Source organism: Zootoca vivipara, chromosome 14, assembly GCF_963506605.1.
Source record: "Zootoca vivipara chromosome 14, rZooViv1.1, whole genome shotgun sequence".
Lineage (NCBI taxonomy): Eukaryota > Metazoa > Chordata > Lepidosauria > Squamata > Lacertidae > Zootoca > Zootoca vivipara.
Window position 1 is genome coordinate 11,712,989 of NC_083289.1, and position 26,158 is coordinate 11,739,146.

At 46.6% G+C, this 26,158-nt stretch overlaps 1 protein-coding gene across 2 annotated transcripts in view; it reads right to left on the bottom strand.

The window, feature by feature from the left end:
• Nucleotides 1-25,352, bottom strand: part of LOC118092615 (tropomodulin-3) — a 43,174-nt gene extending 17,822 nt beyond the window's left edge. The window contains exons 1-3 of one of the 2 annotated variants that reach the window (XM_035130886.2): nt 25,240-25,352; nt 12,736-12,941; nt 11,276-11,432 (exon numbers count right to left, since the gene is read on the bottom strand). In XM_035130886.2, the coding sequence (XP_034986777.1) occupies nt 11,276-11,432; nt 12,736-12,861 (283 nt within the window). In that variant the 5' untranslated portion in view covers nt 12,862-12,941; nt 25,240-25,352. Of the gene's footprint in view, nt 1-11,275; nt 11,433-12,735; nt 12,942-22,061; nt 23,257-25,239 lie in introns of those variants that run through there. The other variant, XM_060282686.1, reaches the window with a different exon arrangement.
• Between the last annotated feature and the right edge of the window lie 806 nt (nt 25,353-26,158).

The following is a 26,158-nucleotide window of genomic DNA, read 5'->3' on the forward strand; positions in this document are numbered from 1 at the left end:
AAACCAAACCACATCACTAAAGGGGTAATCCAGGCATCCCCAAACTTCGGCCCTCCAGATGTTTTGGACTACAATTACCATCTTCCCCGACCACTGGTCCTGTTAGCTAGGGATCATGGGAGTTGTAGGCCAAAACATCTGGAGGGCCACAGTTTGGGGATGCCTGGGGTAATCCCTTAGTCCTGTATACCTGAAGGAGTGTCTCCACCCCCATTGCTCAGCCCAGACACTGAGATCTACCACGCAGGGCATTCTGGTGGTTCCCTAACTGAGAAAAAGCAAGGTTACAGAGAACCAGGCAGAGGGCCTTCTTGGTAGTGGCACCTGCCCTGTGGAATACCCTCAAATCAGATGTCAAGGAAATAAACAACTATTCGGCTTTTAGAAGACATCTGAAGGCAGTCCTATATAGGGAAGTTTTTAATGTTTGATGTTTTGTTATGTTTTATATGTGCTGGAAGCCACCCAGAGTGTCTGCAGCGACCCAGCCTGATGGGCAGGATATAAATAACAAAATTATTCTAATGAGTATTATTGAATAGGACGTCCCTATTTTCATCAGAGGAATGTTGGAGGGTATGCGCTCAAGGAGGATGAAAGAATGAGGAGCGTATGTGGCTCTGGGAGAGTCCTAAGGGCACATACAGAGAGGCCTAGAGGGTGACATTAGATATCCCCACCCCAGGCCAGAGGTTCCCCACTGTTAATATACAGCAAGGGAATCTTTATTCATTTATTTAAATTACAGTGGTGCCTCGCTTAACGAATGCCCTGCTTAACGAAATTTTCGCTTAACGAAAGGTTTTTTCTAGCGGAGGTTGCCTCGCTAGACGAATTCGTTTTCGTCTAGCGAATCGCGGTTTCCCATAGGAATGCATTGAAATTCAATTAATGCGTTCCTATGGGCAAAAAAAAATTCAAAAAAAATTCAATGCATTCCTATGGGATTCGCTAGACGAATTTTTTCGTTATAAGAAAAGACCCGTGGAATGAATTAAATTCGTCTAGCGAGGCACCACTGTACTGGAATTGCTCAGTCGGTAAAGAACAAGACTCTTAATCTCAGTGTCGTAGGCTCGAGTCCCATGTTGTGCAAAAGATTCCTGCATTGCAAGGGGTTGAACTAGATGACCCTCATGGTCCCTAAAGGTAAAGATAAACGGACCCCTGACCATTAGGTCCAGTCGCGGATGACTCTGGGGTTGCGGCGCTCATCTTGCTCTATAGGCCGAGGGAGCCGGCGTTTGTCCGCAGACAGCTTCCGGGTCATGTGGCCAGCATGGCTAAGCCGCTTCTGGCGAACCAGAGCAGCGCACGGAAACACCGTTTACTTTCCCGCCGGAGCGGTACCTATTTATCTACTTGCACTTGACGTGCTTTCGAACTGCTAGGTTGGCAGGAGCAGGGACCGAACAACCGGAGCTCACCCCATCGCGGGGATTCGAACAGCCAACCTTCGGATCGGCAAGCCCTAGGCTCTGTGGCTTAGACCACAGCGCCACCCGTGTCCCTACAACTCTACAATTCTATCATTCTATGATTCTAAACACGGCACCTAAAGAGCATGGCCGAGTCCTCAGGAACTACCCCCAAAGTACTTCCTTGGATCCTGGCCTAGAACATTATCACCGTTTCCATACATCACAAAGGCCGTATTCCACAACAAACACGTCAGCCTGTCTGCCAGTTCAATAGGAGTGTCTCCAATTGCATTTGCCAAATTGAACATGAAAATCCAGCTTTTACATCAAGATAGAGATCAGTGAGTAGCTCAGTAATCCAACAACATAATTGGCTTCAGTCTTTTGATTGCAATGCATCTGAGTGATTTTCGGCCCGCTTAAATCAGCATTTGCCAGATGTTCTGTATGGATGCCTAATGGCACCAGATTGGCAGAGCCAGGCTGATTGGTTGTCAAATTCCAGGACATCAGGTTAGGAAAGGCAGCTGGAAATGGTGCTTTAGACGTCTCTCTGATGGATGCCTGACAGCAGTAATTGAATTATTTCTCTGCTAAGGCATTCTGAGTAATTCAATAGGTGGCACTCCTATCCCAGCTTGCTGCTTCCTATGAGATCAAACATAGGAACAACCATGGAGCTGGATGTGTGTGTTCAGTATGAAGCGAGAACAAAAACACAACGAGAAAGTTGTAAATGCACATAGATACAACCAACCTGTACAACAGGAAAACCTAGAGGATGAGTGGGCAACCTTTGGCTCTCCAAACGTTGCTGAACTACAACTCCCATCACCCCCAGCAAGTATGGTCAATGGCGATGGGAGTTGTAGTTCCCTACCCTTGAGCTAGAGCAGGCATCCCCAAACTTCGGCCCTCCAGATGTTTTGGACTACAGTTCCCATCATCCCTGACCACTGGTCCTCTTAGCTAGGGATCATGGGAGTTGTAGGCCAAAACATCTGGAGGGCCGAAGTTTGGGGATGCCTGGGCTAGAGGATTGAGAGATGTGCTGGAACCTAAGAAGAAGCCTTAAGCCACCTCAGACTCATGCCCATCTAGCCCAATATCGCAGACTCTGACTGGCGGCAGCTCTCCTGGAAGAAAAGGTCTTCTTCCCCTTCGCCCTGCTAACCTGATCCCCATTACTGTAGAATGAAGCCTTGAACAGTCTGCATGCAAAGCACATATTCTACCAATGAGCTATCGAAACAGAATTGAGGAGCCTGTAACTTCAATTCCCAGCAGCCCCAGTTGCCATGTCCAATAGTCAGGGATGATGGGAGTTGTAGGACACTGCACTGGAGCAGACTGGACCATACCTCCAGGCCATAGTCAAGGCCCCTGCTCTGTGTTTCTCCACAATATGAGAAACAGAGAGTGGCAACGCAGGCACCGAGATTACGGCACTCCCTTGCTCTGGGACCGATACTCTGCTCCATCCCTTCTTGGCTTTCAGATCCCAGAAAAAGCTGTGATTCTGAGGGCTTCTGCAGACCCTGAAGGAGACTCCAGAAGGTTCTGAAAGCCTGTCTTCATCCCTAGAGAACCTCTTGGGTGTAAAGGTCATCAGAGGGGGCTCTGTCGTAGTTCCACCACTCCTATAAGTGTGGGGAATGGCGGGATGGGCTGTAAAGGTAAAGGGACCCCTAACCATTAGTTCCAGTCGTGACCGACTCTGGGGTTGTGGCGCTCATCTCGCGCTATTGGCCGAGGGAGCCAGCGTTTGTCCGCAGACAGCTTCCGGGTCATGTGGCCAGCATGACAAAGCCGTTTCTGGTGAACCAGAGCAGCACACGGAAACGCCGTTTACCTTCCCGCCGGAGCGGTCCCTATTTATCTACTTGCACTTTGACATGCTTTGAACTGCTAGGTTGGCAGGAGAAGGGACCGAGCAATGGGAGCTCACCCCGTTGCAGGGATTCGAACTGCCGACCTTCTGATCGGCAAGCCCTAGGCTCAGTGGTTTAACCCACAGTGCCACCCACGTTCCCTGGTATGGGCTGTGGCAGCCCCTAATTTGTAGAAACCCATCTTCACAGAGGCATCTTCACTGCATATTCCCCTATACCCTGAAGACACACTTATTTACTTGATAGTTAAGGTATTATGTTTTGTGGAACAATCCTTTCTGATGAATCTATACTTATTATGTTTGATACTTATTAATGTTTTTAGTTTGTAGGAAGCCACCCAGAGTGGCTGGAGCAACTCAATCAGATGGGTGACATATAATTATCATCATCATCATCTTAGTTGGAACAATTTGACTTTTAAAAATAATTCTGTATGGTTACCATGCTGCAACCTGTCCTGACACCGTAAGTAAATATAGGTAAGCAATTCCTACTTCTCCTAGCCATTTTGCTTGGACCAAGCGCTTTTATTTTAAAACTTACATTGTGGATTCTGTATATTTTAAAAAAGAAGACAGAACAGGATACAGCAGCCTTTCTCAGCCTTGGGTCTGTAGATGCTGTTGGACTACAACTCCCATCATCCCTAGCTTGCAGGACAAGTGGTCAGGAATGATGGGAGTTGTTGTCCGACAACATCTGTGGACCCAAGGTTGAGATACAGTCTGGGATACAGGCATCGTAATGAAACAAGAAAGGGGAGCATCTTTTGCTGAAAAGTGAATCTCGCCAAACAGTGTCAAGCCTCCCTTTCCAGCTCGTCACCATCTGGTTCTGTTTTCCTTGAATTCACTTTCAGGTCGTCACAAGTCTTGGCAAGAGCTAACTCCGATCTTCAAGAGAAAAGGTAATGAAATGGGGTGGGGTGGGGGGTGGAATCAAATATGTCTGGAATCCATCTTAGCAATATTACAAGCAATGGAAGCCCGCACAAGACTCAAGGGTCAGAGTTTTCATGGCACAGAAAACTTGGACGTAGATCTGATGGGATGACTCAAGACCCACTTTTGCCTGGACTCATTTTATAATCTTTAGAGGTCCATGTTGAAACAAATACGACTGATACTGGACTTGATTTTGCAAGCCTCTGACACACCATGTACAATAGGGCCTGTGGGTGGTAGCCTATTAAATCCTACTTAAGGGTAAGTGCATTGAAATCAAAGGACAATAGCCAGTCGTGCCCATTAATTGCAATGGGTGTGCTCTGAATAGCCCTGACAATGGGTTCGATCCTACGAACCAAAAGTTTTCAGAACCAAAATGGGAGACAGAAGATTTATCACAACTAATTGAGAGCTGCTTTCTTCATATACCTACAGGGATGATCTCATCAACGATGGAGTATATCATCATCTTCAACTGGTAGACTGGAACACATAACTGGGCCACAACGCTGCCTATAGTGGTTTGCACCAATGGCAACACCACTATTTAGTGGTGCGTTGTTGTTTTTAATGGGTTGCTGCCTTCTTTTTTTTAAAAAAGAGACAATAGGAAAACAAGTGCTGAAAAGCAAACATGTACATTTAAAAGCAGGCCTCATGCTGCTGGTTGGATATGCACAGGAGCATGTGAAGTTGTCTTATGCCACAGATCTATCTACATGATGCCCTCCAGATAACAACGTAAGATGAGGCTGATGGATCAGGCCATTGGTCCATCTAGTCAGCATCCTGTTCTCACAGCGTGAGATGCCTGGGGGGCAGCCTGCAAACTGGAGATGAATACAACAGCCTCTGCCTGTCTGCAACTACCAGCAATTGGCATTGAAAGACATTTGACAATAGAGCAGGTAGAAAGGTAAAAGAAAAGGTAAAGGACCCCTGGACGGTTAAGTCCAGTTAAAAGCGACTATGGGGTTGCTGTGCTCATCTCGCTTTCAGGCCAAGGGAGCCGGCGTTTGTCCACAGGCAGCTTTCCGGGTCACGTGGCCAGCAGGATTAAACCGCTTCTGGCGCAACAGGGCACCGTGACGAAAACCAGAGTGCACAGAAATGCAATTTACCTTCCTGCTGCAGCGGTACCTATTTATCTACTTGCACTGGTGTGCTTTCAAACTCCTAGGTTGGCAGGAGCTGGGACAGAGCAACAGGAGCTCACTGCATCGTGAGGATTCGAACCGCCGACCTACTGATCGGCAAGCCCAAGAGGCTCAGTGGTTTAGACCACAGCACCACCCGCGTCCCTGGAGGAGGTAGAACATCATAGCTAGAAGCCTTGACAGACTTGCGCTCCAAGAAATTCTCTCACCCTCTTTTAAAGCCTTCCAAGTTGGTGGCCATCACTGCCTCCCATGCTGAGGACTTCACACAAGGACAGTGCTCTACCAGAGTTATGAATGCTCCCCAATTATATAGCAAGTCTGAAAAAGCTGAAAGCAATGGATATATATTACACGCTCCCTCCTCTCTTTTACTTTTCTCGGCCTGCTATAGCCTTCACGATTGCATTTCTGTTCCTTCTGATGAGCATTATTCTTCATGGTATGTGGCAGGAAAATAACCCAGTTATTAAAAACAGAATTGGCTTCACAAAAGAGGGCTCTGAGGCAATCTGGCGAAAACGCACAAGCTGCCACCGCCCCCCCCCAGCAAGCGTGCAACTGGAGAAAAGCACCTCCCTCCTGGTTTATTTCCAGTGGAAAAGCTGCCAGCTCCCATTCTTGTGCCTTTCCTGTCCATTTGTTTCCATTATTAAACCTAGCACTGCAGAGCTGCACGTTAAGAACTGAGGCAGCAGCTCAGCCTTCTCCCACAGCCCCAAAGCATTCTGGGTTCTGCAAAAGGCCGCAACACTACACAGGCGATGAAATCTCTTATGAAAAGCACAAAATGGGTACTGTCCAAAATTCACTGTGAGCACCTAACCTGGATTCCCTTGGCAGACTCTGCAGAAGAGCCATAAACGTACTGAGCCCTGCTGGCTCAGCCCAGCAACTCATCTAGTTCAACATCCTGTTCTCGCAGCGGCCAAATGAATGGCTCGGAGAAGTCCACAAGCTGGACCTGGCTGTTAACAGTGTTCTTCCCACTTGGGATTCCCACCAACTGGAGTTCAGAAGCACACCGCCTCTGGAGTGGAGGTAGAATATGAATAATAGCATACTTGTGAGAGCGGAAGCCTGGACGGCCGGGCAATGGCCTTATTATTATTTGTTGAGTTTATCATTCTATCCAGACACTGAGGTCCAGCGCCGAGGGCCTTCTGGCGGTTCCCTCGCTACGAGAAGCCAAGCTACAGGGAACCAGGCAGAGGGCCTTCTCGGTAGTGGCACCCACCCTGTGGAATGCCCTCCCACCAGAGGTCAAGGGGAACAACAATTACCAGACCTTTAGAAGGCATCTCAAGGCAGCCCTGTTTAGGGAAGCTTTTAATGTTTGATGGATTTCTGTATTTTAATATTTTGTTGGAAGCCGCCCAGAGTGGCTGGGGGAACCCGGCCAGATGGGCGGGGTATAAATAATAATAATAATAATAATAATAATAATAATAATAATAATAATATTATTATATACCACCCTATACCTAGAGGTCTCAGGGCAGTTCACAGAAAAGATCACAACATATATACAGTGGTACCTCGACTTCCGAAGGTTTCAACTTACGAAGTCGGCAAACCCAGAAGTATTTTCGCCGCGTGCGCAAAAGCGCACTTTGCACATGCACAAAATGGACGCTTTGACATACAAAGGTTTCGACTTACGAAGAGCGCAGCGGAACGCATCGCCTTCGTAAGTCGAGGTACCACTGTAATCAGAAGAAAAACAGCAACCCAACAACACACCCTGAAGAAAAGAGACACATTTTAAAAGGGTATAGGATGTCAAACAGATCAACCAAAGGCCTGGTTAAAAAGGAACGTTTCCGCCTGGGGCCTAAAGGTGTATAATGAGGGTGCCAGGCGATCTTCCCTGGGGAGAGCATTCCACAGACAGGGAGCCACTGAAGAGAAGGCCCCATTCTCATGTTGCCACCCTCCGGACCTCTCGAGGAGGAGGCACACGAAGGAGGGCCTCAGAAGGTGATCTCAGGGTCTGGGTAGGTTCATATGGAAAGAGGCAGTCCTTGAGGTAGTGCGGTCCTGAGCCACTGGAGCAGAGCACAGTTTGCACTATTTCCTTTCCATTGCAGCTCCAGGGGTACACTTTGGCCAAAGCACATACACAGAAACTTTCTCACACAGCTCTGAAGAACTTTTGAAGTACTCAAAAATAAGGAGCATGTGAGTCACCGGACGGCAACTCCCCATGTCTGACCCTTGGCTGTGTGGGCTGAGGCTGATGGCGTCCCCATAACCGACCCAAATTTAAACACTGCTGTGTTCTTCCCTTTTATACACTGGGATCAATGCCACAGTGAGCTGGTTTAGCTGCTACCTCTTGCAATCATCAACAACAAAAAAGACCCTCACACAAATGCAAACTAGGTCTCACTGGAGCTCCCAGCGAGTCTCGTCTTGCGCAGTCCCACCCTTATTTCTGTTCTGAGAAAACTTCTGAGATTCCTTTCCAGGTAATGAGCAAATACTCTGAAAACTAAAGCTCATTGTTCAGTCACTGTGAGGGCAAAACTCTGCACAGCCTTTGGAAACAATGACATAACTATACAAGCAGAGAGCCAAGTGAGAGCTTTTCGAGATTCCTCTTGCTCGACGTGCACCAACACAAACGTCGTCAAAAGGACACATCTGCACTTGAGGCTGCAAGGGCGACAGGAGTGTTTTTGCTGATAATCTGTGAACATTTATTTATCTGAGGAGGAGATCACATGGTGGAGTGGGGGTTTTTTTGGGGGGGGAATGCACATATCAAAACACTTCCACACCCAACAGTTTGGCATAAGGGTGTCAAAATGGTTATGTGTGCTAAGTATCATTGAAATGTATACAAACCATGGTGGGAAAACTATGGTTTTCCAGGTGCTGGCAGACTGCAGTTCTGATACGAAAAACTGAATGAAATCAAGCCTGAGATGAACCACATGATACATTTATGTATCAGAAATCATAGAGAGCCATTGTGGTGCAGTGGTTAGAATGTTGGACTAGGACCTGGGAGACCAGGGTTCAAATCCCCATGCAGTCACGACACTCACTGGGTGACGTTGGGCCAGTCACGGCCTCTCAGTCTAACCTACCTCACAAGGTTGCTGTGGGGATTAACTGAGGAGAGGGAGAACCACCTTGAGATCCTTGGAGAAAAGGCAATCAGTTCAATCAATTTATTTCACATACTTGTGCAAAAAAAGGGGGGGGGAACTGTGCCAAAAGCAAACACAACATCTGGTAGCTGATTGAATTACATGGAGATCAAATTGTAATGCAAAAAAATACAACAGATGCGAAATAACAGAAGCAATAGAGAATCGTATAGCATCTAGCGCAGTGCATTACATTTGCCAGAACAGGCAGAAGAATCGTTAAGTGGTTCTTCATGACCCTCAGCAGTTTTCAAGTGGGCTGTGCAGGAGAAAATCCTAGGAACCCACTGCCTAGATGCTGGCTTACAACGGACTGGCTTGCAGCTGAGCTATCCTGGGTTGCAGAACAAGGCAATCAATGCAAAATGCACTGCATCGCCCTGTGGATGTCCATGGGTGATTTCCATTCCAGCTGAGTCTAAATACACCCTCAGTGATTTGCCCAAGGTGGCACAGGAAAGTCAGAAAAAGAGGCAAAGTAGACTTCAAGCCACAAAGGCTTGGGGTTCTCAGGCAGGTGAAATCAGATGAGTCAAACCATGTGGGCAAATCCAGATTCGCATCTTGCTTTTTTATCGCAAGACACAAATCCGTTTGCAACTTTACAAATGGCAAAATTTCTAACTTCCGTGCTGTCATACAAGAGACGTAATGGTTTGCTATATGTAATTCGAAATTCTTTTATTATAATTTTATCTAATTCTGTATATCTTTTAACTTATTTTATTGTTATTAACTGTAAACTAAACCGTGCGTGCCCTTGTTCTTGTTATGTCTCTGAGCTTAAAGCTGAAATAAAGGGATTGGATTGGATTGGCATGTGGGCAAACGAAGAACGGTTTGCAAGCACTGACGGTCAGTTGCAAAACCACACTCCCTTTACCAGCATGATGCAAACTCAAGCCACACAGGCAAAGGGACAGGTGATAAGCAGTGCCTGCAAAGCCTGCTTCTGGCCAGGAGTCACATCTTTAACTGCCTTACACCTGACAGCATATATATAGGGCAGGTGGGTGTGGCTTTTGGAAAGAAGGCTTGCGGGTCAATTTAGGACTCCCGCTTGGCCCAAGCTCACCACCTCTGAAGTAGGGAATCAATTCCCCAACCCTTCTGGGTCCTCGAGCTGTGTGCTTGCAGCAGACAACGATTGTTTGCATGCCTTCTTGATAGTCACAATGCTTTTGGGCCACAAAGCTCCCATTGTTATGTGGATGAAATCTGTATTTTCTTTCCAAATGTCATTCTGCGAAAGAAAGTTTCCTCGCATCAGCCCTCTCCACCAGCAACAGTGGTTCATTGTATGTTCGCCAACAGCTGGGGTAGGGTGAGACTTTCAAGTTTTAGCAACCGCTTATGACAGGGGCAGAGGGGTGCTTTATTCATTTTGGAGAAGCAGCCCTCTCCGTTTCGAAATTCAAAAGCAGCATTTTCCGAGGACCTAAAATTCATGCAGGCAAGGGCACATCTGAGGCCCAGTTCATACATGTGAAGGAGTCAACACACACACACACTACCTCCTCTCTGTTACAGAGTAGGTCCTTCGTCTCATTCCTCGGAAGACAGACAGGGCTATAAGGTTTAAACTGGATCTTTAAAGGTAAGGTAAAGGGGCCCCTGACCATCAGGTCCAGTCATGTCCGACTCTGGGGTTGCGGTGCTCATCTCGCTCTACAGGCCGAGGGAGCTGGCGTTTGTCCGCAGACAGCTTCTGGGTCATGTGGCCAGCATGACAAAGCTGCTTCTGGTGAACCAGAGCAGTGCATGGAAACACCGTTTACCATCCCGCTGGAGCGGTACCTATTTATCTACTTGCACGTTGATGTGCTTTCGAACTGCTAGGTTGGCAGGAGCTGGGACCGAGCAACGGGAGCTCACCCCGTTGCAGGGATTCGAACCACCGACCTTCTGATCAGCAAGCCCTAGACTCTGTGGCTTAACCCACAGCGCCACCTGGGTCCCTAAAACTGGATCTTTACAAATGTTTAAAATAACCTTTTCTTTTAAAAAAAACCCTAAGCCGTTCTTTTAGAAATTCTAGGTGCCGAATTCCCAAGGGAGCAGAATTTATGTACAAGGGAGCATGTATTTATGTACATGACCACGGCTGTGCAGATGCTACTAGCCCAGAGAGGGAAAGAAGATACCGAAGAAGAATGGCAGATCAAGTTGATGGACTCTGCCAAAATGGCCAAAATGACCGGAAAAATCAGAAATCAGGAAGACCAAAAATTTAGTAAGGGGAGGGGATTTATAATCTATCTTAAAAACCATTGTAAACAGCTAAAATCGTTAGTGGGATTGGCATAACACTTGTAGTTTAATGGTGAATTTGGGATATAATGGAGATGCAGAAGATTTGGATTATTATAAAAGATGCAGGAGGAAAGGACTAACGATAGGACCCACAAAGGGGAGGAGGGAGAAGTCCAGGAGATTCTGAGGATTCTTGTTTTTATATTGTATGCTGTTATGTGATTGCAAAATTTTACTTTGAAAAACCAAAAAAAAAAATTATTTAGAAAATAAAAATAAATAAACTGGATCTTTATGTACAACTGCCAAGCCAAGCATTACCAGTTACAGAAAAAGCAAGGAAGAAAGGTGAAGAAGTAAACTCACACCAGTTAGCTCTCAGGGCGAGTTTGCGCAAACCATTGTGCCCGGTGTGGCGGCGGGGTGGGGGAGAGGCGTCCTTACCTTTCTTTTCTCCGGTGAACGGAACGCAATCTTCAACGTCTTTCTGCTCCAGCGCTTGCTTCTCCAGATACGAAAGAAGTTTCTCCCTGTCATAAGCACCGGAGGGCTTTTTGGAAGTCTGGTCCTTTTGCCGGAACCCTGCGGGCAACAGTGCATTCTGCAAAACGAAAACGACAAGGCTTCTACCGCTCTTATTCGTCAAAAAACAACAAACTGCAGAAGCAATCTACTAAAATGCACGCAGGTGTCTAGGAAGGGGTCGAAAAGGCCAAATCCTCCTGGATCCTGTCCCGGGAGCAGAGCCATCACTACCATCATGTTTCCTTGCATCATCCCTATCTCCTGGGACAGGATGAGACTTGCAAGTTTGAGTACAGTTTTAACGCAATGATAATATCTACATTTATTCATTCATCACTTTCTACTTCTGGGGCATGTACTTTTAGACCCCTCCCTGCCCACTCACATATAAGACTCTGTTCCACTTGGTAGGAACTGGGATACATCCCGATGCTGATATATCCATACATGTATAATATTTTGTGCTGGGTTTATTCTGAAACAAATTTGTTTTTATTTTGGCATATTTCTACTGAACTGGATCCATTCTGCAAGCACCCTTGCTCACGGATAGGCCATTTCTGGGTGTGAAAAGAGTGCTACGTGTGGAAAGTGAACCAGATATATATATGTTGCAGCACACAATTTGCTGACTTTTTCCTCTGCAATCCACATCTGTTAATGCTTGTATCTTAACATCCATTTCGCCTGCATATCCAAGGCACATGCAATTCCAGATGTGGCCATCCTGATGTTACTGAACTACAACTCTCACCATGCTGTACTTCGGTTTTTCCCAAACTTGTATCTCCAAGCTGTTGTTGGAACTACAACTCCCATCATCCCTAGCTAACAGGACCAGTGGTCAGGGATGGAAATTGTAGTCCAAAAACAGCTGGAGACCCAAATTTGGGAAACCCTGCTCTACCTCCATTTCTGTATACCGGTTGCTGGGAATCACGAAGTGGGGAGAGCACGGTTGCACTCATGCTCTGCTTAAAGACTTCCCACAAGCATCTGGTTGGCCACTGTGAGATGCTGGACCAGGTGAGCATTTGGCCTGACCGGCCGGGTTGTCCACATGGCACTTATCCCCAGCCATTGGCCGTGCTGCCTGGGGCTGATGGAAGTGGAGAATCCAGCAACAGCCAAGATGCCCCAGGTTCCCCCAGGATTTGCTTTCCATTGAAAAGATGTTTGCGCTCCAGTCACTGGGACTTGCAGCTTGTCTGTCCAACAGCACTAACACATGGACTCATTCCATTCAGGCTTCTTGTGGAGTCAAGCCACTGTTTTTTGCACTATCTTGCAACATTAGCTACCCTGAAAGTTTGTACAAGAGAAAGCAGGATAAGCACTTTTTTAAACAGAGGGAATCGTCCCGCTGACCCAAAACACACCTCTGGATCAAGATCATCCAAGACGGTTTCCAGTTGTTTCAACTCTTCTTCCGATAACTTGCCCAGGAGTTCATCCTCATCGAGGTCCTTGTATTTGTCCAAGTCTTTTCGGAAGGGGAGAGCCATCGCTTCGGCTTGCGAGGCGGCAAGCAGCTTTGTCAAGTGTACAGCAAGGCTGGCAATCTGGGTTTTATTTTTAACCGGGACTGTGGAAAGAGGGACAAAGAACTCATCAACAAGGGCATTTTGTTCTGCAGCGGTGTGTGCAAATGGAAGGCCGTTCAAGCAAGTTAGGATGGTGCAGAGCAGCCGTTCCAACTGCAATGGCAGAATATAAACTACAGGCAACGAGCGATTTAGGCACGTCCGAATGGCGCACACAAGCTGAACCCAGAAGTAGAATCATAGAATCACAGAGTTGGAAGAGACCACAAGGGCCATACAGTCCAACCCCCTGCCAAGCAGGAAACACCATCAAAGCATTCCTGACAGATGGCTGTCAAGCCTCCACTTAAAGACCTCCAAAGAAGGAGACTCCACGACCACCAAACGTCATAAAAACATTACGAAACAGGGCAGAACGGGGGCATGGCTGGTGCGGAAGGGGCAGGCTTATGCACACTCTTATGCCAATGAGCGAGGGAGTCCGGAACATAACCCCTGCACAAAAAGAGAATTGCCTGTATTGCTGTTACTAATACTTCTTCTTCTTCTTCTTCTTCTTCTTCTTCTTATTATTATTATTATTATTATTATTATTATTGCTGGTGCCCTGGCTGCCAGTGAGATACTGGGGCAAATTCTAGCTGTTAGGGCTGGCATGCAAAGTCCTAAATGGCTTGGGACCCAAGCACCGAAAAGTGTGCCTCCCCACCACCCAAATATCAACCATCTCAGGTTCTACATTTGGCAGGGGAGGACATCCTGAACAAGGAAATTCAGAGTCAATCAAGGACTTTACAGGAGGTGATGCTGAAGACCTGTTTCGACCTCTACATCATCATCGTCGTCGTCATCATCATTATTATATCAATTACCGCCATGTACCCTCCTCCCAAGTTAGACTGCAGTACTAGGAGAGGCAATTAGACCTTTCTTTCTACAATACTGTCCTAACTGAAACCTTTCTACATCCCCCAAGCTGTGAACCTGAAAGACGCTGGTTCAGGCTTGATATCTGCACTTTCTTCCCCGTGGTGCAAATAGAAGCTTGAGAGGGGCAGCTTCAATCAGCAAAACAAGGCCCAGGGCAAGGGGAGAATCAGGACCCCCATAGTCTGGTGTGTGTGTGTGTGTGTGTGCGCGCCCCCCCCCCGCCGCCTTCTGCACATCAATGCACCTGCTATTAATGCTTCTTGAAAGAGCCAGGGGATACCCCAAACACAGCTCTCTTACATTTTCTTTTAAATCTACACCTCTGCCTCCTCTCCCGCCTTCTGCCTTTTGCTCTTTAATTTCAAATCAGAACTGGGGGAAAAAATAAAGGGAAATAGCAGTGTTATTGTCATGGTTATTATTCTTATTCTATTGACACTTGTCCCAAGGATTAAGAAGGTGCTGGTGTCCAATCCCTTCCCAACTATGATGTCGTAATATTTTAAATCCGCACACTTTCAGATTTTAAAGACATGCATTTAAATGTGCCCATTTGTAAGTATTTTCATATGTTGTTTAAGATCTGTTTGCTTTACTGGTTGTTCTTAGCCATCAAACGATCCTTTGGGAGGAAGAGCAAGTTATTTTTTAAAAATATAATACAGTAAAAGCAAAACTCAACAAACTGATGTTACGTTCATCCTGCTTTGAAGTAAATTTCTTTGAACAGGGTGATATACAAGGAAAAGCAGTACAGTATATGTATACTGTATTGATAAAACGCCTGCAAGAAGTGCGCATTTCGCTTGAGAGGCTCATGCATTTTGTATTCAGACATCCATACTCTCGAGTACAGAAGGTAAAGTGACAAATGACCCTAGGAAGATTAAGGGTAAACTCTGAGGTCTGCTGTCCTGAGTTTAACTCAGGTCGCATCTCAGATTTCTGTTTAAAATCTAGCACCTATCTACATTGCTGGGCATGCATTGCCCAGAAAATGCACAACCCCCTTTCCCCTACCATATCATACTGCTGCTTAGGTCAGCAACCGAACACACAACTTTCATTGTTAAAACAACAACAGGTAAAAACAGGTAGGAGATAATTTATCTACTCTTCAAACACTAGTTACAGATCCCAAGACCTTGGAGTCAGCTGCGCATACACAAACTTCGTGAAACCAGTTATTAATTTTGTTCGTGCTCAAGGTCACCTTCACAGTCTGAATCTGGAACGTGCACAAAGGAAACCCTGGCTACATTCAAAGCAGATCACACACAAGCTTGTGTTAAAAGCTGCCTACCTTCTTTTTATTCCTGTTTTTCACCTACAAAAGAACCTGTGCACTTAGCCTAAGGATGGAGACGGATCTGGGCAACAGCTAGCTGTGCCTGTCTCCAATGCTAGTCCTACTCAGAACAGACCCATTGAAGTGAGTGGACACAACTAAGGAAGACCCATTCATTTCAGTGGGTCTGCTCCAAGCAGGACTTCGTTTGGGTACAACACCTGGAATTTATTATATGTTCAAAGATGGTGGATCAACCACTGTGTGTTTCTCCTCCCCAGGGACCCCAGGTGCAACATGAAACTTGCACAGCAGAGCACAGTGCTACAGGCAAGACTCCATTGCTCTAACCCCACCCATTTTAATTACTCTTGATTAAGAGTCCTGGAGAACTCAAAAGCTTGCAAATCATTCTGTGGCATTTTGATTGGCCTAATGAAGGCATTGCCCTAACGTGGATCTGGGAGGATTTCATCATTTTATCACTTCACTCTTATTTGATTACACACTTTCTCTTACATCCTGCTCACTCAAGTCCAAAGCTGCTTTCTTACTAGATTCCATTAGAGCTCGGCTTACAGATTCCTTTGAACGTCATTGTTTACTTTAAAGGAAGTGCCTAACTATTTGATCTTGGCAATATGTCACCCACTGGGCCACGTTCTCTTTGACTCCAGGGATCAAATGTTGGAGCTTTCATTTGCTTGCTCCGAAACATAGAATTCGTATCAACGTAACATACATAAAGCAAATATCAAAAACTGTGTCGGTTGCCGGTAAATTCTTTATATTTTGAGAAGGGGGCAGGAAATAACAAGATTGTGACATCTCCTTGCAAGTCAAAAACCAGTTAAGAACGTAAGCCACGGATCAGCATTAAGCTAACATCTTTGTGACAGACATGTGCTTATTCATTCTGCTACTTTTCCATTAGCAGCAAAAATAAAACATTGCTGCGTCCAATTTCTATACAAAGTGAAAGTCGGCAGCTCTTTAAAAAGGTGTCAGGTATATAAACAAGAATTTGAGTGTCGCTGGCATACAAACAGGTCTGAACCAGAGACAGCTGTTGAGTGGGAAGCAACGGTCTATGCAGGGAGAAAGAGCTGGTGAGCATGCCCGAAGTCAAAGCAAAGTGATAACTGCTCAGGCAGCATCCTAGTCTGAACAGGAAGCTGTTATAGCATCTCCTGTTAAGGAGAGCCAATGGCCAGTGTGGTTGGGCAGAGTCACTCCAGCAGCTGAGGACACATTCCTGCCTTTGGAGATGCCTCAACCCAGGGGTAGCCAACAAGGGACCCTGCAGATATTGTGGGGACTACGACTCCCATCATCCTTTACCACTGGCCATGATGCCCAGGGCTAAAGGGAACTGTAGTCAAACATTATCTACAGGGCCACAGGTCCCACATCCCTGCTTTGCATTTCATCACCTTCCATGTTCGCTAGGTATCGCCTCTTTTCACCCAGTGGAGAATCTGCGATGAACGACAGGTCTAAAGTCAAGGCATCCGCGTGATTCCTCTCTTAGGAACACGCGGTCTCTTTTTCAGATCAGTGAGACTCGGAATTATTTCGTTCAACCTCCCTGTATTCCTTCCCACCATCTTCTTAAAACTTTGCGGCCGTGGAGACTGGGTTATACACTTCAACATCGCCACAGAGTCCCACGGCACCTTACTCTGTCTCCCTCTCTAGGATACCGCACTGCAAGGCACCCGTTTGCTGGCTTCTGAGCTGTGTGCAAGCTGGGGAGTCCAGGATCCTGGCCTGGATCCTCACTGCGGGCGCTTGTAGACGTCTGAGGGTCAGTGGACCGGCCCCCTGCTGGAAAAGTTTGCTGACGCTTGGTCTATATATTGACAGGCAGCGTCCAGATTTTTGGGACTTTCGGCATGCAAAGTAGATGCACTAACCACTGGGCCACGGTTGTTCTCCACGAGCGTTGCAACACTGTGGTGCTGCTGCCATTGCAACATCCCTGCCAGATTTTTTTTTCGGGGGGGGGGGGGACGGGACAGCTTAGGAAGCAAACAAAAGTTCCTGCTCCCATCAGACGAGCAAACCCCCATTCCAATGTGAGCCAGCATCTTAAAAGGGAAATGGCTTCCTGCAGCTGGCTGCCAAGCTGCGTATCCATCTGCCAAGTCAACACTATGCTGTGTTTTTGTTCCCTCTCCCAGCGTAGTGCAAATCTGTTTATAATCAGACCAGACCACAATACTCTGGGAGGAGGAGGAGGGAACCTTTTCCAATACGAGTGCTGGTGGCTGGAGACAAACAGCCGACAACTTGAAAAAAGGGAGGTTGCCACAATCGATATTTGTGGCCTCCTTATTTTCTCTTATCAAGCATTGGTACAGCTGGCTGTTTATAAGCCAGACTATCACAGGAGCTAGTTTGTTTCTGAGCTCCATCATAATCTTACACCTGCATCTCTTCCAAAGAATCACTAAACGTCCCAAAGTGAGTCATGGTCCGCACTGTTTTTTTATATACCTGGAAACAGGTAGAATAACAGCATCTCTTGTGCTGCAACGTGATCTGGCCATCAATGCTGCCATCATTTTTGCTCCCTCATGCGCCTCGTCTGTCCGCATATCCCATCCTATGAGATGCCCATTTGACCAGCTTGAACACACTGCAAACGCTAGACTGGTTGAGGTTGCATGTCACACTGAGATGCAGCCAACAGCATCCCCTACACACACACACACGAAAACCCTGATCAGGTGATGCTTTGCTTACAAGTTTTTTGCAGGAACTTAGGGCTCCTCTGCACTATAATCAGTTACAGGTAGGTAGCCGTGTTGGCCTGACGTAGTCGAAACAAAATAAAATAAAATAAATTCCTTCCAGTAGCACCTTAGAGACCAACTAAGTTTGTCATTGGTTTGAGCTTTCGTGTGCATGTGTGCATGCACACAAAAGCTCATACCAATGACGAACTTATTTTATTTTATTTTTTGTTTTGACTATAAGCCGTATTAGTCATGGCCATTAGCCAGTGTGGTGTAGTGGTTAAGAGCGGTAGACTCGTAATCTGGGGAACCGGGTTCGCGTCTCCGCTCCTCCACATGCAGCTGCTGGGTGACCTTGGGCTAGTCACACTTCTTTGAAGTCTCTCAGCCCCACTCACCTCACAGAGTGTTTGTTGTAGGGGAGGAAGGGAAAGGAGATTGTTAGCCGCTTTGAGACTCCTTCGGGTAGTGATAAAGCGGGATATCAAATCCAAACTCTTCTCTTCTTCTTCCCCACCTCCAAGAATCCAAGGACCTAACATTTAGCAGGAAAGGGACTGAGTGTTAAACCACTCGAGGAATTGTACCTCTGTGATAGGGAAAGAGGTGACCTAACAACTCTCGGCATCCTTAGTAAACTACACTTCCCCAGGAAGCTGTGATCTTTCCAAATCCTACAGTACTGTCTGTACCAGACTTGATTTATATTTTTTTTAATGTGCTTTTAGCATCAATGACTTCATTGTTAAAACACTATGGAAAGCAATTCATCAATGAAAACGCTAATAATAATGACAGAGTATGCCAGGATTTGAACCTGGGACCTCTGGCGTGAAAAGCATGTGATCCATCTGAGGCCTTTCATCCAAAAGCTAAAGATGCCAGAGATTCAAACAGAGGCCTGCATGCATAGCACATTCAAGCTATTCCTCTGCAACAATGAGGGATAGAAACTTGCTTTAGATAAACATATTTGTCTTATACCAGACCAATCATTAGTCCATCTAACTCGGGGGTCAGCAAACTTTTTCAGCAGGGGGGCCAGTCCACTGTCCCTCAGACCTTGTGGGGGGCCAGACTATTTTTTTGGGGGGGGGGAAATGAACAAATTCCTATGCCCCACAAATAACCCAGAGATGCATTTTAAATAATAGCACACATTCTACTCATGTAAAAACACGCTGATTCCTGGACGCTGATTGGGCCAGATCTAGCCCCCGGCCCTTAGTTTGCCTACCCATGATTTAACTCATGTAGAGTGAACTTTGACTAGCAGCAATGCTCCAGAGTTTCAAACTGCCTGCAAACTTGAGAGCTACCTACCTGCAGCACCGGAAATGCTGCTATTTGTCCTGAATTAAGACCTAAATAAATGTTTTAGCAGAGGCATGCAAAATACATGCACTCAGGACCCCTTGACCTCAGGCGCTAACAAGGCTACAAAGAGGTTACTGGAGACGAGTGACCTGCAAAGTTAGAGTCCTAATTGTTTTCTCTTTAGAAGGCGGGTGGGGCTTCCAAATTTACTGAGGATCTCTGCGAAACAAAACCCCATTGCTAATGTTTCAAAATAGAAAATGACATCAGAGGCAAATAAACAAGAGCTGGTTTGGAACAGGACGCTAAGAAGCCTTAAAACATTGTCCTTATTTTGGGTCCGCCTCTTATTCCAATCAGCCTCTGGATGAACCTCAACGGGAGAAGGGAGGGTCTTTTGTAGGCAAAGTTTATCAGTTTTCCACCATCAATCATAGGCTTGAAACGGTTCCAGCTGCTTAAGGGAGACCAATTCCAACCTTCTCACCAGAGAACCCTCACATTGGCAGCAGGCGTTAACTCTTCACCAGCCGGGAAAACAGTTCGGACATCCCTGCTCCAGTTGTGCCATAAAAATCTGCCTTATGGATTTCAACAAAAATGTTCCCCTATGGATTTCTCCTGTCCGGTCTTCCAGCCAGCCTGCAATCCCCTTCCCAGGACACTCCATTGCATCCTCCCTCCCACCCGCAGTGGTTTTCCATTTCCTCTCTCTAACCACAGTCTGCCAGCATTCTTTTGCGACTCTCCATTCCATTATATTCCAGACATTGACACATTTTCTACCCACCCCACCCCCTGCCGCCCCGCCCCCCAGGTCCAAGAAGCCAGGCTACGCTGGCTGGGGCCGACAAAAGTTGTAGCCCGGCAACATTGGGAGGCCCAGAGATGGCCCAATCCTGTTGTGGTGCAATTGTTCTCTGCTCAATTTGCGCAGGCTAGGAATGGGGAAGGCTTTTCAGCCTGGGGGCCGTGTTGCCTTCTGGGGGACGCCTGCCAGTGGTGGTTGGGGGCTGGGGCACAAGTGGGTGGAGGAAGAAATTTTATCTTGGTACAGCTGGCTAGTACCTACACACAGCCACCCATCAGAAGGCATTAGCAGGTACAGAACTGATATTCGGATGGAAAGGACACAGGAAATTGATTGGGAGACGAACGAAGATTTTAAAAGTGACTGAACAACTATGTGTTAATATACCAACATAGGTTAAAAAACAACAACAGCTTTTCTTTTTGGAGAAGAAGATAAAAGAATAAAGAGGGAATTTTTTATAATGCTGAAAGCAGTAACTGGAGAATCTTCTTTACACTTTCGTAAACGAACTGGACAGTACCAGGTGGAAGGCTGAAAAAACAACTTCCAACAAAGGAACAATCGAATAACCTAGATTGAGCATTTGACGATTTGGAAGAAATATTGTACAGTGGTACCTCGGTTTATGAACACAATTGGTTCTGGAAGTCTGTTCATAAACTGAAGCGTTCATAAACTGAAACAAACTTTCCCATTGAAAGTAATGGAAAGTGGATTAATCTGTTCCAGACGGTCCACGGAGTACTTAAACTGAAGCGTTCATAAACTGAAGCGAACTTTCCCATTGAAAGTAATGGAAAGTGGATTAATCCATTCCAGACGGGTCCGTGGAGTACTTAACCTGAAGCATGGGTGTAATTGGTTCCGGAAGTCTGTTCATAAACTGAAGCGCTCATAAACTGAAGCGAACTTTCCCATTGAAAGCAATGGAAAGTCAATTAATCCGTTCCAGATGGGTCCGCGGCGTTCATAAACCGAAAATTCGTAAACGGAGGTGTTCATAAACCGAGGTTCCACTGTATACACAACTGACAAATGGCTAGCTGGTGGTCTTTTCTTTCTCTCTCTCTCTATTTTTCTCTCCCTTGGTAATTGTTTGTTGTTCTTGTTGTCTTTCTCGTTGTATTTTAGTAAGAACTGTATACAGATGGAGAAGGAGTTTGAGGACCCTGTGCGAGAGGTGGGTAAGGGGAGATCTCACAGGGTGGGAGGCTGTTAGAAGACAGGGACAAGCCCAGGTTAGAGCTAGGGAGAGCACACCTTCCTCTGTAGGGGATGAAAGTTAAGATACAGGGGTTAAAGAGGATTTTGTAGTTTCTTTTTCCGTTTCTTCTTTCCTTGGTTTATTTTCTTTAATTTTTGTAGATTGGTTTGTTCTTTTGAATTGTGCTGTGAAAACTTCAATAATACAATACAATGAAGTATTATCAGGGTTTAGAGATGCATTCCATCTAGAGGAAAAGCATTCGCCGAGTGTTCAAACGGGTGCGTGACGGGTCCATGGAGAGTCACAAGGGCCAGGCAGGTAGATTGGGGGAGAGTGTAAGCCTAATGGATATTTCTGGTTGATGATTGTTCCCTCTCAACTCAGCGATTCTAGGTATCCCAAGCCAGATTTATTTATTTTTTAATTTGTATTTTGCCCTGAGCCAATTTTCCCCTCTTCCCTTTCCTCCAGCAGCGACAACTTGTCCCCTTTGGGAATCAGCTCGAAACGCCAACATCTGGTTTTGCTATAAGATATCCCAAGCATGCACCACTCAAAAAAAAAAAGTCTTGGGAGGGACACATCCAGCATCACAAGGACTAAGGTTGGGGTGGTTCGCCTGCCACCCCGTTCCCTTCCCACTGTTTATTTATCTTTAAAAGAAGAAAGACAATCGCTCTGCTTTCCACAACCGTCCCGCTGCTGAACTTTATATCCCAGAGGCCAAAGCAAACAAACTGGTCTAGGAGATGCCCCAAGCATTATGGAAACAATTTGAGTATGTACACATTTACATAGCAAACAGAGCCTAGAGACCGAAGGGAGCCCTGCCATTCAAGTACCATTTCTAGAAGCCAAACATACCTTTCAAATGCTCTTATTTCCTGTTTCTACGCAGCTACGCCGTTCAGCACCGGAACTGCTTTGCATTAATAAGAGTGACGGCGCACACCTAACATTTTATTATTAGGCACAGCACATCAGGTGAGCATTCCCGAGTCGAGATACCTGGAGGACGACGACAACACATACCTGTGCAGCTTTTTAAAAAGTCCCATGGAAGGTAGAACGGCTCGTTTGAAACTGTAGCACAATAATACAAGCAGAAGAAAAGGATAAGTAGAAGATCTCGAGGTTGTATCGAACCAGGTTCTGCTCATAGTACACCCAGTGAAATTCCTGGACCTAAGTTAGTCATCTGCTTAAACAGAAGTTAGTCATGTTCATTAACTTTGGTCCCATCTGTTCAATACACTTGAAGCACTGCCACAGCACTTCAAATTTAGTTTGTCAAGGGTGCTGAGAGTTAGGAGACTCCTGTTCCCCTCAAGCAGCTACAATCCCGAGTTCCCTGGGAAGAGGGATTGACTGTTAAACCCCTCTGAGAGTTACAGCTCTGTGAGGAGAATCGGGGTCTCCTAGCAGCTCTGATCACCCGTAACAAACTACCGTTCCCAAGAATGAAGGAAGCCATGACTGTTTCAAGTAGCATGATACTGCTTTAAATGTTTAGTGCAGATGGGGTCTGGACTAGCATTGGATATACCGGTAACCCCAACTTCTGAAAGCAACACCTCCCCCTCAGTTACAAATATGGGAATACTTCAATAGACACTGTTGACATTCTTTGAACTCTTCTAGTCTGCCAAACGGATGCCAATGGCAACTCCATCAGCAGAGCGTGAGACTCTTAATCTCAGGGTTGCGAGTTCGAGGCACAGCGTGGGCAAAAGAAGCCTGCATTGCAGGGGGTTGGACTAGATGACCTGCATGGTCCCTTCCAACTCCAGAATTTTGTGATTCTATGATTCTAGGATGTTTGTTTGTTTGTTTAACTGCCACCGTGATATAAAGGTAAAGGGACCCCTGACCATAGGTCCAGTCGTGACCGACTCTGGGGTTGCACGCTCATCTCGCATTATTGGCCGAGGGAGCCGGCGTATAGCTTCCAGGTCATGTGGCCAGCATGACAAAGCCGCTTCTGGCAACCAGAGCAGCACATGGAAACGCTGTTTACCTTCCCGCTGTAGCGGTTCCTATTTATCTACTTGCATTTTGACGTGCTTTCGAACTGCTAGGTTGGCAGGAGCTGGGACCAAGCAACGGGAGCTCACCCCGTCACAGGGATTCGAACCGCCGACTTTCTGATCAGCAAGCCCTAGGCTCAGTGGTTTAACCACAGCACCACCTGGGTCCCTACCACCATGATATACCAGCCTTTTATTTAAGCACTGGCCCGATAGCCATAGGCTTGGATTGTTTATTTGCTGTATTTTTTAGTCGCCTCATGCAATGAGCCTCTAGCCTTCCTCAGCCTGGTGAGCCGCTTGAGAAAGGTCTGATGCCAACGAGGCATACATGATGGATTTCCATGGCACATTTCCCTTTAAGACCACCTGACCATATTTCAAAGAAACATTCTTTACGCAAGTTATCATGGATCATCGGTATTATTTTCATTTCTAGCACCCTACTCTCCCGAAAGCATTTTCAACGGCATGCTAGCACAAAGCCAATTCAAACATTCAGACAGGCCTGTAGGACAGCCCTCCACTCAACGGGAAATGAAATAAAAATAAATATAATGTACTTCTTTGAGAGGGGCAGCTCCCTGTTGTTTAACCTCACACCCCCAGATGGGCATGTCAATCCACACCTGCAGATGTGCCCAGAAAATTTGGTGGAATCCGAATGACCATTATAGGGTGGTCCAAACCGAGGCTATGCAAACACTGTACCTTTAAAGCACAATCGGAGCACATGCTTTCCCTTAAAGGATTCTGGGCCCTGTGGTTTACCCCTTCCAGAGTCTCCGTTCCCAGCAGCCCTTTGAGAACTACAGTGCCCAGAATTCTTCAAGGGAAAGAATGTGTTTCAAAGATATAGTGTGAGTCACTATAAGGCCACTTCCTAGTTCCTACATTACCACCTCAGCCGGGACTGGGGAAGCAGGGAGGGCATAAGGTTAGAAAGTCCAGAGTCTAAAATAAAAGTTGTTCACTCTGGACCTCAGTGAGAAAGGATTCCCTCTCCATTCATCCTGCACACTTAGTACAGATGTAAACCAAAGAGCGATCTTTTGTTGCATGCAACAGGAACAGAAAAACACGGAGAAGCAAAGGAGAACTCGCTTGTACCAAACTGCTGGGCGTAGTACAAAATGTTCCACAGTGAAGGGGAGGCAGGCACCATGGCAAAACAAGGCTCACCCTCACCTGCCATTAAACTCTTGGCCATTTTTTAATCAGCTGCAGACCAGAAGTGACACATATGCCCTCTTTATGGGGAAATCATATTGGTGACAACCCCCCCCCCCCCAACAATCCTAAACTCTTCACGCTACAGCCCTGAGCAGAAATGCCCAAGGTGGGGTGGGGAGACAAAAGCATCAAACAAAACACCAAACCCCACTTGCAAAACATTTTCCCCCCTGCTTCTCCCCCCCCCCCCAGGAGATAGAGGAAGGAAGTTTCCCTGAGTTGGGGAGCCGGCATGTAGTCAGAGAGGGAGGAAATCCTGCAGACGGAGAAGGGAGGGTGGGTAAGATTCACGATGCGACAAGGGGTGGAGCTGAGCTTCCTGGGTGTGAGTTTATCAAGTCTGCAGAGGAAAAGAGCTGTGGGGAAGGGAGGCACAGAGGAAAAACTGAAGCTGGTGTGGAAGCGGAGCGACTCCAAATCTTACTCCGCGGTGCTGGATCTGCAGAGCAACTGCCCCACCAGAAGAGAGCTTCAACTGACTCTTTGTCCTTGTGCATACGACCCTTTTAAATAATCAATAATAATAAGCTACGCCTGCTTTCCCACAACGGCAGCTAGCTCCCTCCTCTTTCCGCCTCACCTAGAGCTGTGCAGTTGGAAGGGGTCCCCCACGGTCATCTAGCCCAACCCCCGGCAAGGCAGGAATCTTTCCCCCCAACTTTTCCCAAAGGGCGGCCAAAGTGACAGACGTCCCCTCCAGATGCAAGAGCCTCACCCGGGTCCGGCTAATTCCACCACGCCCTTCCCGCCCCGACCACCCTCGTCGCCCCCGGAGGACTCACCCAGCCAGAAGGCGAACTTCTCCCAGCCTTCTCGAAGGAAAGGAAGCGTATAAGGCTGCGGCTACCGACTCTCCGCCCGGCCACTGCGCCTGCGCGCCCCTCCCAGGACTGGCTCCGAGGAGGCGCTCGCGTGGGATCATGGGAGGCGTAGTCCGCCATTGATTTGGGCTGTAGTCCGGAAGCCTTTCGCTCGAGCGATGGAGCGGAAGGAGGGGAGAATCCCGGGCGTGATGCCGCCGCCCCATATCCTTTTGCAGGAATCATAGAATTGTAGACTTGGAAGGGACCATGGGGGCCATCTAGTCCAACCCCCTACGATGCTGGAATCTTTTGCCCAACGTGGGGCTTGAACCCGCGACCCCGACATTAAGGGTCTCGCGCTCCACCGAATTAACTACCCTCAGCATTCCACTTCTGCGGGCCATTAATATGATATGATTGTAATGTAATATTTGCTTGCTTGCTTGCTCCATTAAAAATAAATCACTAAAGCGGATTAATAAATTTAATGATAATAATACTGTCATTTTGTCTGCAAATTTTGAGTGCCTGTGTTTATTGTTATTTTTAAAATACATTGTTTTATGAAATGGATTAGAGGGGGGTGTATTCTTCCTGCCTGGGAAGGTGTTGGTGTAACTCAAAATAAATAGCAGCAGCAGCAGCAACAACAACGTCAACCAATATATGTAAAAAAAAAAAAACACCCACAATCCATACGTTTGTATAAAACAATACAAATAAAACAATTTAACAGCTTAAAACTAGATGGGAGAGAAAATACTGCCTAATGCAGAAATAAAAAAGTAGTATGCGAAACATCCACATGCTCCAGATGATGTATCTTATTTCCAGTCATTTGGATCCAAGACTCAACCTTCAAGCATCCATGTCTCACCTTAGAGTACTGCAGACATTC